Raw genomic sequence first — 16,796 nt, forward strand, 5'->3', positions numbered from 1 at the left:
CCAGAAGAAATAGCTGACTATGAAAATGTTGACACAGCTGAAGTTTAAGAATTTTTTTAAAATCATTTTATTGGGGCTCATATAACTCTTATCACAATCCACACATACATCAATTGTGTAAAGCACACTTATACATTCGTTGCCCTATCATTCTAAAAACTCTTACTTTCTGCTTGGGCTCCTGGCATCAGCTCCTCATTTTCCTTCCACCCACCCTCCCTCCCTGCTGCCCCATCCTTCATGAACCCTTGATAATTTATAAATTATTATTTTCTCTTATCTTACACTGCCCGTTGTCTCCTTTCACCCACTTTTCTGCTGCTCATGCCCCAGGCAGGAGGTTATATGTAGATCCTTGTGATCGGTTCCCCCTTTTTAACCCATCCTCCCTCCCAGAACTTTAAGAATTTAATGAAGGCAAATTTATGAACATAAATGAGAAAAGTGACTGTGATATGATGTTACATAGAACTATTCCAGCAAAAAAATTTTCATTAAAGAAAGGTCTAATTCCACAACACTGAAGTACAAAGGATAAAATATTGGAAACTGATGCAAAGTTCCCAAAGATGATGACCTTTGATATGGTAAGAAAAGCAGCCCATGCTCTATTGTAAATTATAAGACAAGTAGAAGGGACCAAGTGCCATTCAAACAACTTATCCCTGGTGAAGTTTTCACACAGAGAAGGCTCAACATTTCTAATGCTCTTAGTTACAGCATTCTAAATCAATGTTAGTTTACTCTGTTTGCTTCAATATCTATGTTGTAATAGGCAGTAAGAGAATCGCAAAAATGTGACGGGAACAATGATCATTTTCCTCTTAGTATTCAAGATCACTTTGCATAATTTCAGCGTTGATCCAGCACCATTCTGAAAAGTGAAGATTGTTTATAAATTATAGAGTTAAGCAAGTAACTACAGTGAAAGATATGAGAAATAACTGTTAGAAAGATGGACAGTGAGTCTGAGAACACTGCAGTCAGACTCGATGGGAGTCAAGTTTGACGGACAAATTGAAAGTGAAGGGGGTTGGACCTTATACAAAAGGGAACATGTGGGGGAAAGGCATGAAAAAATTAAAACACAGCTACTGAAATTCAATATAAATATAGCCAAGTAAAACCCAAGAAGGTATTATCATAGACAGAGCACTGGTCTAGGGGCCAAGTTCATACTCTGCCAAAAAGCTGTGAAAATGGAGCAGATACCGGCTCTGCTTATTTCAGAATTGTGAAGATAAATTGAGATAAATCAATTCAACGCTTCAAACTCTAGGAAATTCAAATACAGTATCACGGCCATTCTAATTGCTTCTTTCTCTTTGAGTGAAGTTGATGATAGATATTAATATACTTCCTCAGTACATACTTTTCAGGACCACTGGGTCCCTAGGTTTTGGTATCTGAAGAGTGGTGAATTAGGAGCAATTACTAATACTGGAAAAAGTGTAATGGGCTGTGGTTAATTCTCACCTTGCATTATGGTCGGTATAGTTGATGAGAAAGAATATGTCTGTGTTAAGGAAAGGGTGATCATGAATTTTTCATACTGTATTTTAAAGTTAAACCTTATCCTTTTACTTCCAGTGCAGAGATTTAGGTTACAAAGGCATCGTATTAACCAATGTTATGACACAGTTTTGGTTCTTTTTTAAATCCTTACCACTGAAGAGAAGACGTACACAATGTATTGCACTCTGGTTTGGAGAGTGTACATAAACTAAATTTTAATGAAGCAACAGCTATAAAACTGAAGACTACATGATAGGAATAAAAAATGTAATTTTAATGGAAAAGTACTTCTCCATTTTAGAAGATGTACAATATAATAAAGACATTTAAATATTTGAAATCTGTTCTTTTACTTTTCCTCTAGACTCAAATTGTAGTTTTTTTTTTACATGTTTATTGGTCACCTAATCCACATTATGATACCACTCAATAGTTCAATTACTCAATCATATCAAGAAGAATTGTACAATAATTACCAGAGTCAATGTTAGGAACGCCCCCTCCCCTGGATAAATTACCTTTAAAATATGTTGTATAATCAAGGTCAGTTCTAGTGTTCCCTCCCCACTCCCATTTTCACTGTTTACTCCAGAAATCCCCTCACCCTCCCTATCTCCCACCACCCACCTCTACATCTCCTATAAACCCTTGCATCAGTTATTATCTCTATGCATCCACTCCTTCTGTGCTTCAAACTGGGCAACCGAATAGGAGAATTAAAAAAACAACAAACCATAATAATGTGGTAAGGATAAAATAACAGTATGAAAATACAAATAATGTATAGGAAAGAAAAGACCAACATCAATATTTAAAAAGCCAGGGAAGACATTATTGTCATGGATCACACAAGAGATACTTGCACCGAGAACAATTCAGGTTGGGTCAATAGGAAGGTCAGCTGACCAAATATCAAGTTTGATCTAGCATAATCAAGATGAGAATGTTATGGTCAGAAATTAAGGCTGTTTGAGACCCTTGTCTGTGGTTAGTGGGGGTCTGCCAGTGGATTAATCTAACTAGCTACTATGCAGATGGGTTTTGGGCTCCTACTGCCCTCCACAGCCCTGTACCATTTCAGTGTTCATAATTTTAGCTTTGATACTTTTCCCTTCATCATTTTTGAATTTTGTTATTTTCATCGTTGGATCACAAAAACCGATGTGCTTCTTCCATGTGGACTTAGTTGACTCCTCACTTAGATGGCTGCTTCTTTGAATACAAGCTTTAAAGACCCCAGACACTATTTCAATTTGATAGCTGGGCACCATGGGCTCTCTTCACCACACTTTGTTGTAGCACCCTTATCTTTAGTGATCATTTCATGAACATGAATGTGGAGCAGGGCCATATTATCAGAACGAACTGTTCTTAGACTGGGGCTAGAGTTAACTAAGAAGCGAGAATCCATCTGCATGTCCATGGGATTTGTGTGACTCAGTTTTACTTTGGCAGCCGTAATATGACAAAATCAAAACTCCATAAGACCAATTACACCAATAACAGCAACAAACCAACCAGCCAACAAGCGCAAGAAAAAGAAAGAAAAGAGAAAAAAAAGCTAAAGGCAGGAAAACAAAAACCCACATAAACAAAACCATACAGCATTGCTGTCAATCATCCCCCTGGGGTATAGGCGACTGCACTGACAGCATCCACTGTCCCAGTGACACAGCACTCTGCACAGTGCCAGTCTGCGCAGTCTTCACAAGTACATGCCCACCTTTAGCCCAGCCCTTGCATTGCCGCCTACAGTTGATCTCCCTTTCTATGCAGCTCTGTTTACCCAAGCATGGCACTTTACCCTAAGTGCCAGGGGGAAACTTCCTGGGTCAGTTTTCTTTCTTTCTTTTTAAATCGTTTTATCAGGGGCTCATACAACTCTTATCACAATCCATACATACATCAATTGTGTAAACCACATTTGTATATTCATTGGCCTCATCATTCTCAAAACATTTGCTCTCCACCTAAGCCCCTGGCATCAGCTCATTTTCCCCTCCCTCCCCGCTCCCCCTCCCTCATGAACCCTTGATAATTACAAATTGTTATTTTGTCATATCTTGCCCTGTCCGACATCTCCCTTCACCCACTTTTCTGTTGTCCATCCCCCAGGGAGGAGGTCACATGTAGATCCTTCTCATCGGTTCCCCCTGGGTCAGTTCTTTCAGGTGCAGATCCCTACCCAACAGATCAAAAACTGTCACGTCACTGCGAGGGGAGCATCAAGGCACTAACTATATGGTGATTCTGGGTTCTGTTCCATTGGACATGCAGTTTCTAACATAGAGATTGTAGTGGTCTATAAATGAATAAGCACGATAAATTCCTATTACTTTAACCCAGTGGTTCTTAACATTCCTAATGCCACGCCCCTTTAATACAGTTCCTCATGTTGTGGTGACCCCCCTCCCTCAACCATAAAATTATTGTTGTTCCTACTTCATAACTGTAATTTTGCTACTGTTATGAATCGGGCAACCCCTGGGAAAGGGTCCTTCGATCCCAAAGGGGTCGCATGCCACAGGTTGAGAACCTATTCAAAATTCAGCCAGTATTTATACCACATAGTACTATCTGCCTACAATGCAGTGAATTATTTAAAATGGCTCTTCTAGCTATAGCCACTAGACAATCTTCCTTTTTCCTGATGGATTTGGGTAAGACGAGGAGATATTGTCTGGATTACCTGATTCAGTTGAAAACGACTGCTAATAGGGTTAATTGTGATGGCCATCTTGTTGGGTGTAAAACCAGCCATTTCAGAACCAAGAGAGATCTCATTACCAGCGAAAAAGAAGAACGAGGTGTGGAGCATGTCTTTTGGATGCTGGGATCCCTGCACACTTCTTGAACTGGCGACAAAGTGGCAGAGCAGTCGCAGCAGCAGGGACAGCGGCAGAACCAGAGCAGGAGGCAGAGGAGTGGACTTTGCAGTCCACAGAGTAGCAAGTAAAGCTGAGTGCTTTGGGACAGGAGGCCGGCTTGCGGGGCGGGCCTCGCCTGTGCACTTAATTGGTGAGCTGACAGTCACAAAAGGGCAAGTATGTCAGGCCACTATTGCACTGTGAAAATATAGATAAAAAATCAGGAGAGACAGTCAGCCCAATGGCCAAAGACTATGGACACTGCCCAGGTAGAAGGACAAGGGAAAGGAAGAGAAAGTAACAAACTATACAGGAGATGGGTACTAACCTTGAAGCAATGAATGATAGTAAGTCATGAGAGGGAGAAGAATAAGCAAGGAATGAAGGGTAAACTTTTGGAGGAATGGGCTTGTAAGTTAAGTTGTTGAATACAAAGTTGACATTCTGAAATGTAACCCCCTATACCTAATTTTAAAAAGGGATAGCAACTGGAAACACTGGACTCCAGGACAGACGACCAATTCAGGACCAGTGGTGGGAGTGGCGATGCCTGGAGAGTGGAGGGAATATGGGGTAGAAAAGGGGAACCGATTACAAGAAGCTACGTAGAGCCTCCTCCCTGGGGAATGGACAGCAGAGGGTGGGGGGAGATGCTCAACAGTGAACATATGACAAAATAATTATAATTTATGAATTATGAAGGGTTCATGAGGGAGGGGGGAGAGGGAAGGGAGGGAGAAAAATGAGGAGCAGATATTAAGGGCTCAAGCAGAAGGCAAATGTTTTGAGAATGATGATGGCAACAAATGTACATATGTGCTTGACACAATAGATGTATGTGTGGATTGTGATAAGAATTGTACGAGCCCCTAGTAAAATGATTTTTAAAAGGGAGGGGGAAGCTGGGTTTATTGATTCACATAGTTAGAGTTGAGTGCCTTTAGGCTTAGACTTCTGGTAGAGTGGCATGCACTCTGGGCATTTACTGGCAGTCGGAAAAAAGCCCCGAAACATTGGACAAGCAGTGCAGAGGCCAGGCCAAGTGGCTGGGGGTTAGAGAGAGGTGGCCGGCAAACATGGCAGAGAAGAAAATGCCCTGACTAAACTACCGTATCTTGAGGATTTCTCACCTGAAATGTAACCTGTTTAACTTTCCTAATACAGCCCATAATCATAAGCATTTTCTGTGAGTTTTGTGCGGCCATTGCTATGAATTATTGTAAAAAGGAGCTATGTGAGGGACGGCTGGTGTCAGAACAGGATAAAAAGGGATGGAAGGTGTGGGCCTATGTGACATCTACCTTGTGGCAATGACCCTGAGAGCCAGAAGAGGTCAGATGTGACCCCTATAAGGAAAATTTAGAATCAAGGATTCTTTTTGAAAATGAATCTGTATACAGAATGTTCTCTGAACATTTCCGACTTAACTGAAAATTGCTCATATTCACCGTTTAGAAAAACCCAACACATTCTTTTTGAGTTATCTGCTATTATAATTGGCATGCAAATAAACAATGTTGAGGATGGTGAAGGACCAGGCAGTGTTTCATTCTGTTGCCCATAAGGCCATGGGGTTGGCACCAACCCAAGGGCACCTGACAATAAATAAAAGAGCAATACATGCTCATTGTCATTATGTAGACAATTGGGAAAAAAATAATACAGATATGATAAATACCAGTAATTACACACCCAGATGAAACACTGTTAATATTTTAGAATATGTTTTTAGACTTTTTCTACATATAATATTCATACTCTAAAATTCTGGATCAAATATATACCTGAAAATACAACCTGTATTTTCCCATAATTCTACCTTATGGACATATTTTGAAATTAATATAGAACTATATAACTTCATCATTTCAAAAGCTACAAAGCAATGTATAATTTATTTATTCAACACTTAGGAAGAAATTTACCTTTCAATTTTTCAAACCATAACACCACATAATGAACAACCTTGTATAAATATTTTTTGTTCTCTAGGGTTAAGTTCTGAAAGTAAAATTCACCATTCTTACAAAATACACACATACACACTCAAACACATACATATATATTTAGTTCTAGTTTCAATGTCATTAAAAAAGTTTATAAAGTGTACATGATTAAGATATTTCTGATGTTATTTGTCTACCATCTCCCCTCTGTACAAGTAACTTTTTCCCTCCAACATTTTAACTTCATATTTTGTTGCCTATTTGTTTATCTCTAAATAATATTTCCACAGTTTTTCTTATGTTATGTACTTTAGAAATGATGTGCTTTCTTTTATTACAGAGTTGCTAGAAGAAAATTTCCCTAACATCATGAACAATGGTATGCATAAAAAGCTGAATGGGCCTCAAACAGGAGCTATCCTAAAATTACATTACCAAGACATACCATCATCAAACTTTCCACAACCAAAGACGAGTTAGAATCCTAAGACAAGGTCAGGAAAAACAGAAAGTTATTTACAAAAGAGGACCAATAACACTAAGTTCTGATTTTTAGGCAGAAGACCATGCAAGCAAGAAAACAACAGGATGGTACATATAAAACTCTGAAAGAAAGAGAAAAAACTGTCAACTCAGCAAAACTTTCCCTCAAATACTGTGGTGAAATTAGGACCCGTGCACATAGAGAAACGAAGGAACTAGGTAAAACCCACACCATTCTTACAAGATCGACTAGAGAGTTCTCAGATGAAGAAAAACGGCAGACAGTTACCTGAGGCGAAACACACTTCACATCGCCATCACCACCGAGGTCACCCAGACGCGGAAGCATCCCAGTGAAAGAAAGACTTAGACTGGAAGCAGGGAGGGGGAGAAGGGAGAATGGGGACCGAGAGCAGGGAGGCGTGGGACAAGTGGCGGCAAACCGAGGGGATGGCGGCAGATGAGTGCGAATTGTTGAATGTAAAGCTGATGTATCATCTGTAAGCCTCCACCAAAGTCACAAAAAGTTTCAAAAAGTTAAAAAAAAAGGGGGCTAGAAATAGGGAACCAGGTGTATCAATGAGTAATGAAGACTACAAAGTAAAAAGAATAAATAAATCCTAAAAAAGACTAGGCTTTCTGATCGGACAGAGACCAGTGAAATCCGAGCCTCTGGTTGGTCATCCTTGAGATCTGGAACAGAACTCAGTCCTCTGGCTCCATTTTCAGGCAAACGGGTCTCCAAAGAGAATAGAAACACTACTGATGTATGCACAGCTTCGTATAGTTGACCACTCGGGACCAAGGGGCAGCATTTACTGAAGGATAAAGTTCAGAATGATTAGGAGAGGAGGACTGGGGTCAGAAAACACAGGGAGAAGGCTGGACAGGTGATGCTACATTGCAGGGAACGCAGCAAATTAGAAGATACAACCTGTGTATGAATCATTAAATGTACACCTGGTCATCTGTTGTATAAACCTTCACCCAATCCACAGTAAAGTTAATTTTTTAAGTGTACCTAGGAAAATTATTGCTTTTTAACAATTTTAAAGTGCAAATAAGGAACATTACTTTCACCTTGTTGAGCAACTATTGCCATCATTCACATACACTTTTCACAATTCAGATGCAGCCTTTCAAAGAGAAACTCAGTACCTCATAAGCAATCACTCTCCATTCCACTTTCTCTTTAGCATCTGGTAATCAATAAAACCATTTTGCCCTGATATATTTGCCTGTTCTATATATATCCTATTAGTGGGAGCACAAAATAATCAGGGATTTTTTTTGTGTGTGTATGAGACATCAGTTACCATAATGTCATAGGATCTATCAGAATCTCATTTCTTTATGTCTGAGTCAAAGTTCCAAGTATGAATCTATCCCATTTTGTTTATCTATTTGTTCATGATACTTCAATTGGTCCCATGTTTTGACTACTGTGAAAGCTGCTATTAACTTTGATGTACAAGTATCAGAATTGCCGACATAAATTATTTTCGTATTGTGGGAGTTACATAATCTCACATCAACTTGCTCAATAGAGTGAAGAGGTGGAGGCTAGCCTGTCAAATAGGACACAGCTTGATGATGCTTTCTGGTGGGTGTGGCCTTCTCATGAGGATTCTGGGAGTTTCCTCTCTCTGCTTCACATTCCTGTTGACAAGTCACATGGAATCACGCTGATGGCCAGAGCCAGAGCCCGAGAGTCCACTACCATTGGATCCATAGGACTTTCCACCCACTGGCCTGTGATCTTCCTGCACTCGGCATCATCGCACGTACCGTGTGAGTCTGAAGAGGCATTCGTGGGCCAATATCAAACTAATGGATTTGATCTGGATTGGGCTGAGATGTTTTATTGAAGCATAATTACTTCTTGATATAAGTTCTCTCTTACACATACGAGTGTCAATGAATTTGTTTCTCTAGTCAACCTAGTCTAACACAGGTATATACCTAGGAGTGGAATTGGGTAATTCCAGGTTCACTTTTTGAAGAACAGCTATAATGACTACACTCTTTTTGTCTTCCCACCAGCAATAGTTTCTAATGATTTCATATCCAAGGACCAATGCTTGCGATCTTCATTATTTTTCTAATAACGATCATCCTAATGTGTGTGAAGGTTAAGGACTAATGCCACGTAGAATCGAGGATGGTCAAACTCCATCTCATGGACTTCCTGAAGGAGGACATCATTCTTGGTAAAGTGGAGGGGCAGTAAAAAGGGGAAGACCCCAAGTAGATGGAGTGACGCAATGGCTGCACGCACACGCACAAACATAGCAACTGTGAGGACAGCGCAGGACCAGGTGGCATTTGCTCAGCTGTAGGGTCACTGTGGTTTGGAATCAACCTCACAGTACCAAGTAGCAACAAGAACAGGACTAGTGATGCTGGGCCTCTTTTCACTCTGCTTGTCATCAGTGTATCTTCTTTTGAGGAATGTCTATTCAGATTCTTTACCAATTAAAGAATTCTTTATATATTCTCAATATTAAACTGTCTCCTCAACTTCCGGTAATAAAATATTTTAAATGTTTTTATGAGAAAAATGGGGCTAGCACTGTTTCTGTTTAAAGCAAAAAACCTCCAAAAAACAAATCAAAAAAATCAACAAAACAGAAAGCAAGCAATACAACGTAGGTAAACTATTCTAAATGAAGAACAAGCAAGCAAACATAATAAACCAAACTATACCTTTTGTTTACATTTTGCTGCTTAAAAGGTTATTTTGATAGGTTCTGCTAAATATTTTAGGAGCAGTGAAAATCAGATAGGTTCTTATAAAGAACAAGTACAAACTAATTTATCAGAAATTTGTCTTATCCCATAACATTTAACATTTGATAAGTTAAAATGTTTATTTCCTTCACAGAAATAAAAATGAAAAGTCAAGCACATATTTCTGAATATAAGATTCTGTGAATTTCAGATGACTCACGGGTGTTCCTGGTGCTACCCGGGACACGATCACAGGCATCTTCTGATCATATCCTCCCTTACAAAGAGAGCAGTTGAGAATATTTAGTCAAATATTGCTGAAGATTCAATTTGAAAAAACAAGCAAACAAAAAAAACACCCAACAACAAAAACTGAGTATAATATGAATTGTAAATCACCTTTACATTGAATCCAAATCTTCCATTTTCATCAGGTTTCATTCTGATTAGAACAAGATTATCATGTGGAATACCACCATTTGGCTTAAGAAGACAACAACAAAAAACAATTTTATTAATTTATGATTTGTCCTTCAGGTATTCTCAAAGCATCCTTTTTATGCTGATATTATTTATGATAAATAGGAAACCATAATTTAAATTAAAATGCTAGTTCAGTAAAGTAAATTTCCTTGAATAATTTATAGTTCGCTAAACTATAGATAACTCTCTCATGTCTTCTTGCTACTGCATGCTAGGAGGAGCAGTTATGTCTTTATTAATTGCTATAGCCCTAGATTCTTGTTCAAAGCTTAACATGTAACAAGAACGCACAGGTGTTATGTGAACTAATAGGTTGTTCCCTCAGCTTCCTAAGTGCGATCCTTTCTCTGAGATATATTTGACTATAAAATTTACTCATTTAGTGCTGAACTATTTTTGCTTAGAAAAAGAGTTGGAACAAGTTTTAAAGAAAAAGTGTTGGAACAAGTATTATGCTGTGTTTCTCTCTCTCTCTCTCTGCTCTGTCTTAAAGGGCAGCTGAGTCAGACTTGACTTGGAGTGTGTGTGTTCCTATTCTAACATTCCCAAATGGTCAAAGGCATTCCTCTAATCATTTGAATATTGCAATTAAAATATGATCTATAGTTTAAAAAAAAATTTACTCATTTAAAAGGAAAAATTCAATGATTTTTACCATTACTACAATAAGTTTAAGAATATTTCCATCACCGCAAAAAGAAATCCTGTATTCCTGAGTGGTCAGTCACTTTTCCCTCTCCTTCAACTACCCTAGTCCTAGTTAATCACTCATCTACTTCTTTCTCTCTAGATTTCCTTTCTCGGAATATCTCATGTAAACAGAATCACACCTTATCTTATGGTCTTTTGTGACTGGTTTTCCCTTTCATGATTCATAAGTGGTGTCAGAGGAGGAGTATGATCTAGGGTTAAGAGGTGTGCCTGAATTCCTAATGGGACCAGGACCAGCACTCGCCATTTTATAACACGAGCCCTTCCTCCCACAGCGGACTCTACGTTTCTGTTGGGCTCATGTCTGCACAGAACTCACAGACCACAGCAAGTTAGTACTGAAGTCATGGGCTACGACTTGGGCACTAGATTAGGAAGCTCACAAGAGACGTTTCCAAGGCTCCTCTGAGGTGCCGAGCATCCCTCTCCATTAGTGCCCGGGCCCTCCACCTTTGGCCGCCTGCTGTTGGCCTTGGGGTTGCTAACTGGCCTGGCTCATGGCTACTTGCTCCTCGTCCTCTGCCATTAGGTCCTTTCCCAAGCCTTCTGTGGTCCTCAGTGCTACCCCACTGACTTGAATTATAGCTCTTAAAGGAAGTTCCTCTTGAGGGAAACTTTAGGACCAAATCTATCTGCTCTACACTCTTCTTAGTCTCGTGGTTTGTTCCTTCCCTGCCACATCTCTTTAATATGCTCTGTGGCACTGAGATGAGCAACTCTTTGTTAACTTCAAGACATGACCATCTCATCAGGACCACCGAAAGACCAATCCTCGTGGTGGACTGCAAGTCATTCAGGACTGCAGGGTGAATTCTCATGCCACTATTTGAAAAGTAAATCTACCAATTTCAATCGCTGCAGGGTATGTAAAATTGACCAATCATAGGACAGACAGCAGGACAAGGCTAGACAAAAAGTATGAAACCATGAAGTATGAAGTACTGAAAAATGTAAAGCGTACACAGTAAAAGTTAATTACCCAAGGAATAGCCTGTAGTAAGCTCTCTAAGGTAGAAATCAACCTGGGAAAGTCTTCTTTTCCAGTTGTTTCTCCAAACAACGATGGCAAAAGTGAACTCCACAGGGTTTAGGAAAAAAAATTCCAAGAAGCATTTCCAAAGGAGCAAGGCAAAAGTTACATAACGAGATTCATGTCATTATAAGCTATAACTAGCTGATTTATATCCATCCTTCAAGATACAGGTCAGCAATGATCTCTTCTAGGAAGTCTTCTCTTAATCTCACAGCTAAATTATCACTCCTATATATTCCAGAGCTATCCTATAATTATTTCTAATTTTACAACCCAACATATTGCATTCATGTGTCTCCCTACTTGCTCTGGGTCCCAACTCCTCTCAAATACTCAAGGATATTGCTATAAAAATTCGTTATTTCCTGCATTATTGATTTCTCCCATGTATTAGGGTAAGTCTTAAGTCTCTCATTAAAAAAAATAACTTTCTCTAGACTCCTTTTCCCCATCCAGCTATTGTCCCATCTCTTTCCTCTGCTGCTAAAGTTCTTTGAAAGAGCTGCTGAATACTTGTTCATTTTCTCTGAATCTCGTTGTATCTTTTAATTATGGAGAAAATGTACACAAGTCAACTCGACAATTTCTATCTGCATAGTTCAGTGACTCTGACTGCATTCTTCCAGAACCTATTCTCATTGTCCGTTCCCAAATTACCCTACCTCCACTGGCATAAACCCAATGCCTCTAAGGAAAAGCTTTTTGGTCCCCTCATCCCCACCACTGGGTAACCATAATCATCGCTAATCCTTGTGGTCATATATTTGCTCATTTCATAAAACTGAGATCATAAAGAACTTGTCTTTTAGGTACCTGGCTTATTTGCTCAGTAAGATATTTTCATAGCTTTCCCATAATGTGGCGTGGCATGCATCAGAACTTCCATTTCTTTTCATGGGTGAGCACTATTTCATGTAATGTATCTACCACAGTTTGTTTAGTCAGCATCACCTGATGCTGGACAGTGGTTGTGAAAAGTGCTGCAATGAACTTGTATAGGTTTCTGTTTGTGTTCCTGCTTTCACTTATTCCCGCTATGTTTGAAGGAGCTTCAAAAAGTTCGGGGAAAATGAACTTCAAAGATAATGAAAAATTTCCATGAACTTTTGGAAGCCTTGGGGGTACACTGGATGGGGATTGCCAGATCATATGGTAATTCTAAGTATAATTTTAAAAAAGAAATCCCAATTATTCTACAGTAGCTGTACAGTTTTACATTATTAACAAAGGATGAGAATTCCAGTCTCTCTACAATCTCCTAAATATTTGTTTTCTACTTTTTGGATGTTTTTTATATTTGCCATTCTAATGGTGGTGAGGTGCTATATAAATCATTGTATTGGGGGCTCTTACAGCTTTTATCAAAATTCATACATACATCCATTGTGTCAAGCACATTTGTATATAGGTTACCATCATCATTTTCAAAACACTTTCTTTCTACTTGGTATCAGCTCCTCATCCTCTCTGTCCCTCCTCCCCTCCCGGTGAGGGGATATGATACTGAAGTTTTAATTTAGATCTCCCTAATGGCTAATGGAGTCCTGGTTGCTGACCTCCAGGTTGGCGGTTTGAACCTATAAGCCACTCTGGAGGACAAAGATGAGGCTATCTAGTCCCACAGAGTTTCAGTTTTGAAAACTCACAGGGGCAGTTCTAGCCTGTCCCATCTGTCTGGTAGGTCCCTGTGCATCACAATCTATGTGCTGCAAGGTCTGGTGGTACGGTCTGGCGAGCACTGGCTTGCTAACTGAAAAGTGGTCAGGGCAAACTCCCCAGAGGCTCCCGGGAGAAAGCTGAGGGTATCTGCTCCTGTAAAGCTCTACAGGCTGAGAAACCCTCTACAGAGGCCACTGATTAGAACTGACTTGATGGCAGTGGCTTCGGTTTTTAAAGGGCTGTTTGTTTTTCTGTTGTTAAATTGTGGCAGTTATATATTGTTTTGATATTAAACCTTTTTGGATATATGGGTCCCCCCAATTATTGTTCCAATCTGCTGGTTGTCTTTTCATTTTTTATAAGTCATTTACTGAACACAATTATTTTTTAATTTGCTTAGAACATGACACCTCACAACCAGTGTGTGCTGCTGCTAGAGCGGTACTGCTAAAACTTAGGGAACATCATGTTACTGTTGTCTTCAAATAGATTCATTTGTATCTTACTAAAGAGTTAAAAAACAAACTTCTTACAGTTGAAGGCTCTTAAAACCTGGCTCTCTATTTTACCCGAATTCTCCTCTTTGGCTCTTTTTATTCAATTCTCTGATTCCCTTGGTGTTCCATGACCATGCCAATCATACTCCAGTCTTTGCACAGGCTGCTGCTAGGCAGCTTATCAGTAAATTCACTCACAGCTCACACTAACTGAAGTTGCAACTCTCCTCCTGAAAACCCCTAGATCTCTTCCTGTTTTGTTTGTCTCCTTAGCACTTATGTTAGTGTGGAATACATGTATTTACCTTACTATTTGCCTCATTTTTATCTACCCTGTTATATCCACTTTATAGTTCATGCTAAGCTCCGTAAAGGCAAGGATTCCACCCCTCCATTTTACACCGTTACATACCCAGAGTCTAAAAAACCACACGCTACATAACAAGTACTCAGTAATTAATTTTCAATGAATACATAAACACACTAGATTGCAAATTATTTACTAGAGGTCAATGTCTTACTTGTCTTTTCATTTAACTATCTACTAAGCTGTCCAAAACAAGAATTCAAAATTAAGAATTAATGGATGCATGAATCAAGGAGCCAAAACAAACAAAAGTTACCACACTGCTAGCATAAAAGTTTCCATTCATCTTTGGTAAACATTCTGAACTTCTTTTGAGGTATCTGTGCTAGTAGAAATAATGGGTACAGGAGAAGAGAGATTGTAGTAACCCACCAAAATTAACCCCAATTTAACTATAATGTATTAGTTAAGTGTGGCCATTTTGGCACTGTAACTATGCCGTGTTAATTAGCCTGAGGGTAGCCATTTCGTACTGCTCCAAGTGTGGCCATTTTGCAACTACTGTCATTCTTTTTGTAACTGTTATTTTCTCTAACTGTTGAGTCGTTGCCTTTTATTTTTGAAATTGCTGATATTGCTTGTAAACCCTTGCTTTATTTTTATAAATTCCTATTTTTCCACATAGCATGATGCCACATGCCCTTGTGCCTTGTTTATTCTAGAGTAAAAATACACCCTTCAATAAGCACTCAGAGTCAAGGGAGACTCAGGCTCTAGCTGTTAACGTTAAAGTTACGTGTGAGTTCACTGATCTCGTTCAGACACAACAAGATGACACATAACTTACACAATGTGAGCGGGCTATTGGTGGAAAGTGAGAAGCAAAGAGCAGAGTTGAACAAGCACCACAAACTTCTTACACTACCTCTGTCAATACTGCTGTGGATCCTTCTCTCGCTTACTTTATTCTTACCGTGTCTTTAATTCCCTTTCCTGAAGCCTATCTGTTCTTGTCTACCTATATAATTCCTCATGAACGCAATGCATTTTAATACTTTACTCACAACCTCAAGTTTGCTTTATTTAAATCTCCTTGGAAAAAGCAATGAAAGTTCATAAACCAGGGGATTCTAACAATTTAACATTTTGTAATCATAAAAGCAAACATGCAAAATAATTCGTAAATATATTCTGTAGAACAGAGTGCTTACATACACGAAAAGCATGTACTCATAATACAAAAGGTCAATGAAAATTATAAAGCCTCAGCACTAAACGAAGTATGTAGTAGTTACATCATTTAATGATTTATGAGCATGTTTTGGAAATGTGGGTGTGCTGAACAAGATGAAAACCAACATGAATTGTCATGAACTTAACTTCTAGAGCAGTAAGTTTTAAAATAAATGGTGATGAAGGAAAATCCCACAATTGTTCTGCACCACAGCACAGTTCATGATCACACAGTTTGGGGACAAATAAAAAAAGTACTGCAATATAATTTACAGCTAAACAATGTCACAAGTGCAAGAGAGATTACATTTAGGATTAAAAAAATACTCAGACATATATGAGACTATGTGGAAAAGGAACTTACAGTAGATTTTTCTGGAGAAGATAGAACATCAAATGTTTCACTGATATGATTTTCCAGATCTTGTTGAGAGTGTGAATGGTCAGTTTGGTTCCAACTGTTTTTCTTAGATTGTTTGGGTGGTAAAGCTGGAGGCTGCCCATCACCAGGTGTCTCTAGTGACCTAGATAAGAAAACAGGAAAAGAGTGGCTATTTTAGAAGTTATGTTATCAAAGTGCTATTTTAAAAGGTAGAGTTAAATACCTGTAAATATTTTCAATATTTAATAGGAAACAGGTTTAAAAGTATTGTTTATGTGTACATGATCTTGGAGTATAGAAACACTATTCTACAAAGTATAAAATGAGCTATTTGGGGTATTATTGCTTTAGAGAATGTGCTTTCATCACAGCAAACTGGTAGGTTGTTAGAACCCACTTGGTTTGTGAATGTTAATAAAAATACTGGAGTTTAAGTAACCAAGCAATCACCTACCATGCCACCAGACCAATTCTGAGTCACAGCCCATACAGGACTGTACACCTTGAAGTAGTAAATTTCATGTCCTAGTTTATCAAATCTGTAAACAATTTCTACCTAAAAAGGGCATCCTTATGACAAGACAGTCACAAATTATAACAATGTAAATTTTTTTCAAAAAATCAATGTTTAAAAAAGTTTTCAACAGTCATGAGTAATCAAATCGAACAGACAAGAAAAACCCAAATTAAGAGTTGGGTTGTGCCCCAGATAAAACAGTGTGGGCTATTTCAGCTGTAAATTAGTGTAAAACCTACAGAACTTAAGTGGTTCCCGAATCGACTGACAAATAAAACACACTAGGACAAGGACTAGAATCTGCTGAAGCGTGTTGAGAGCATCAGCAGTGGAGAGGAAAGAGTGGCTGAGTACATCGCTGAAGGCGAAAGCAGAAACCTCATTAACGTTAGACACACACACACACACACACACACACACACACACACACACA

At 38.9% G+C, this 16,796-nt stretch overlaps 1 protein-coding gene across 4 annotated transcripts in view; it reads right to left on the reverse strand.

Annotated features, from left to right (window-relative positions):
* Positions 1 to 16,796, reverse strand: part of PTPN4 (protein tyrosine phosphatase non-receptor type 4) — a 176,603-nt gene that overhangs the window by 43,405 nt on the left and 116,402 nt on the right. For all 4 annotated transcript variants that reach the window (XR_006679826.1, XM_045287404.1, XM_045287403.1 and 1 more), the window contains 3 exons: positions 15,829 to 15,988; positions 9,941 to 10,024; positions 9,762 to 9,818 (listed from right to left, as the gene is read on the reverse strand). Coding sequence is in view for 3 of the 4 variants with exons in the window: in XM_045287404.1 (XP_045143339.1) it covers positions 9,762 to 9,818; positions 9,941 to 10,024; positions 15,829 to 15,988 (301 nt within the window). In the remaining variant the exon portion in view is untranslated. The remainder of the gene's footprint in view (positions 1 to 9,761; positions 9,819 to 9,940; positions 10,025 to 15,828; positions 15,989 to 16,796) is intronic.

The sequence above is a fragment of the Echinops telfairi genome, unplaced genomic scaffold, assembly GCF_000313985.2.
Source record: "Echinops telfairi isolate 266 unplaced genomic scaffold, ASM31398v2 ScPeMD7_15;HRSCAF=58, whole genome shotgun sequence".
NCBI classification, from domain to species: domain Eukaryota; kingdom Metazoa; phylum Chordata; class Mammalia; order Afrosoricida; family Tenrecidae; genus Echinops; species Echinops telfairi.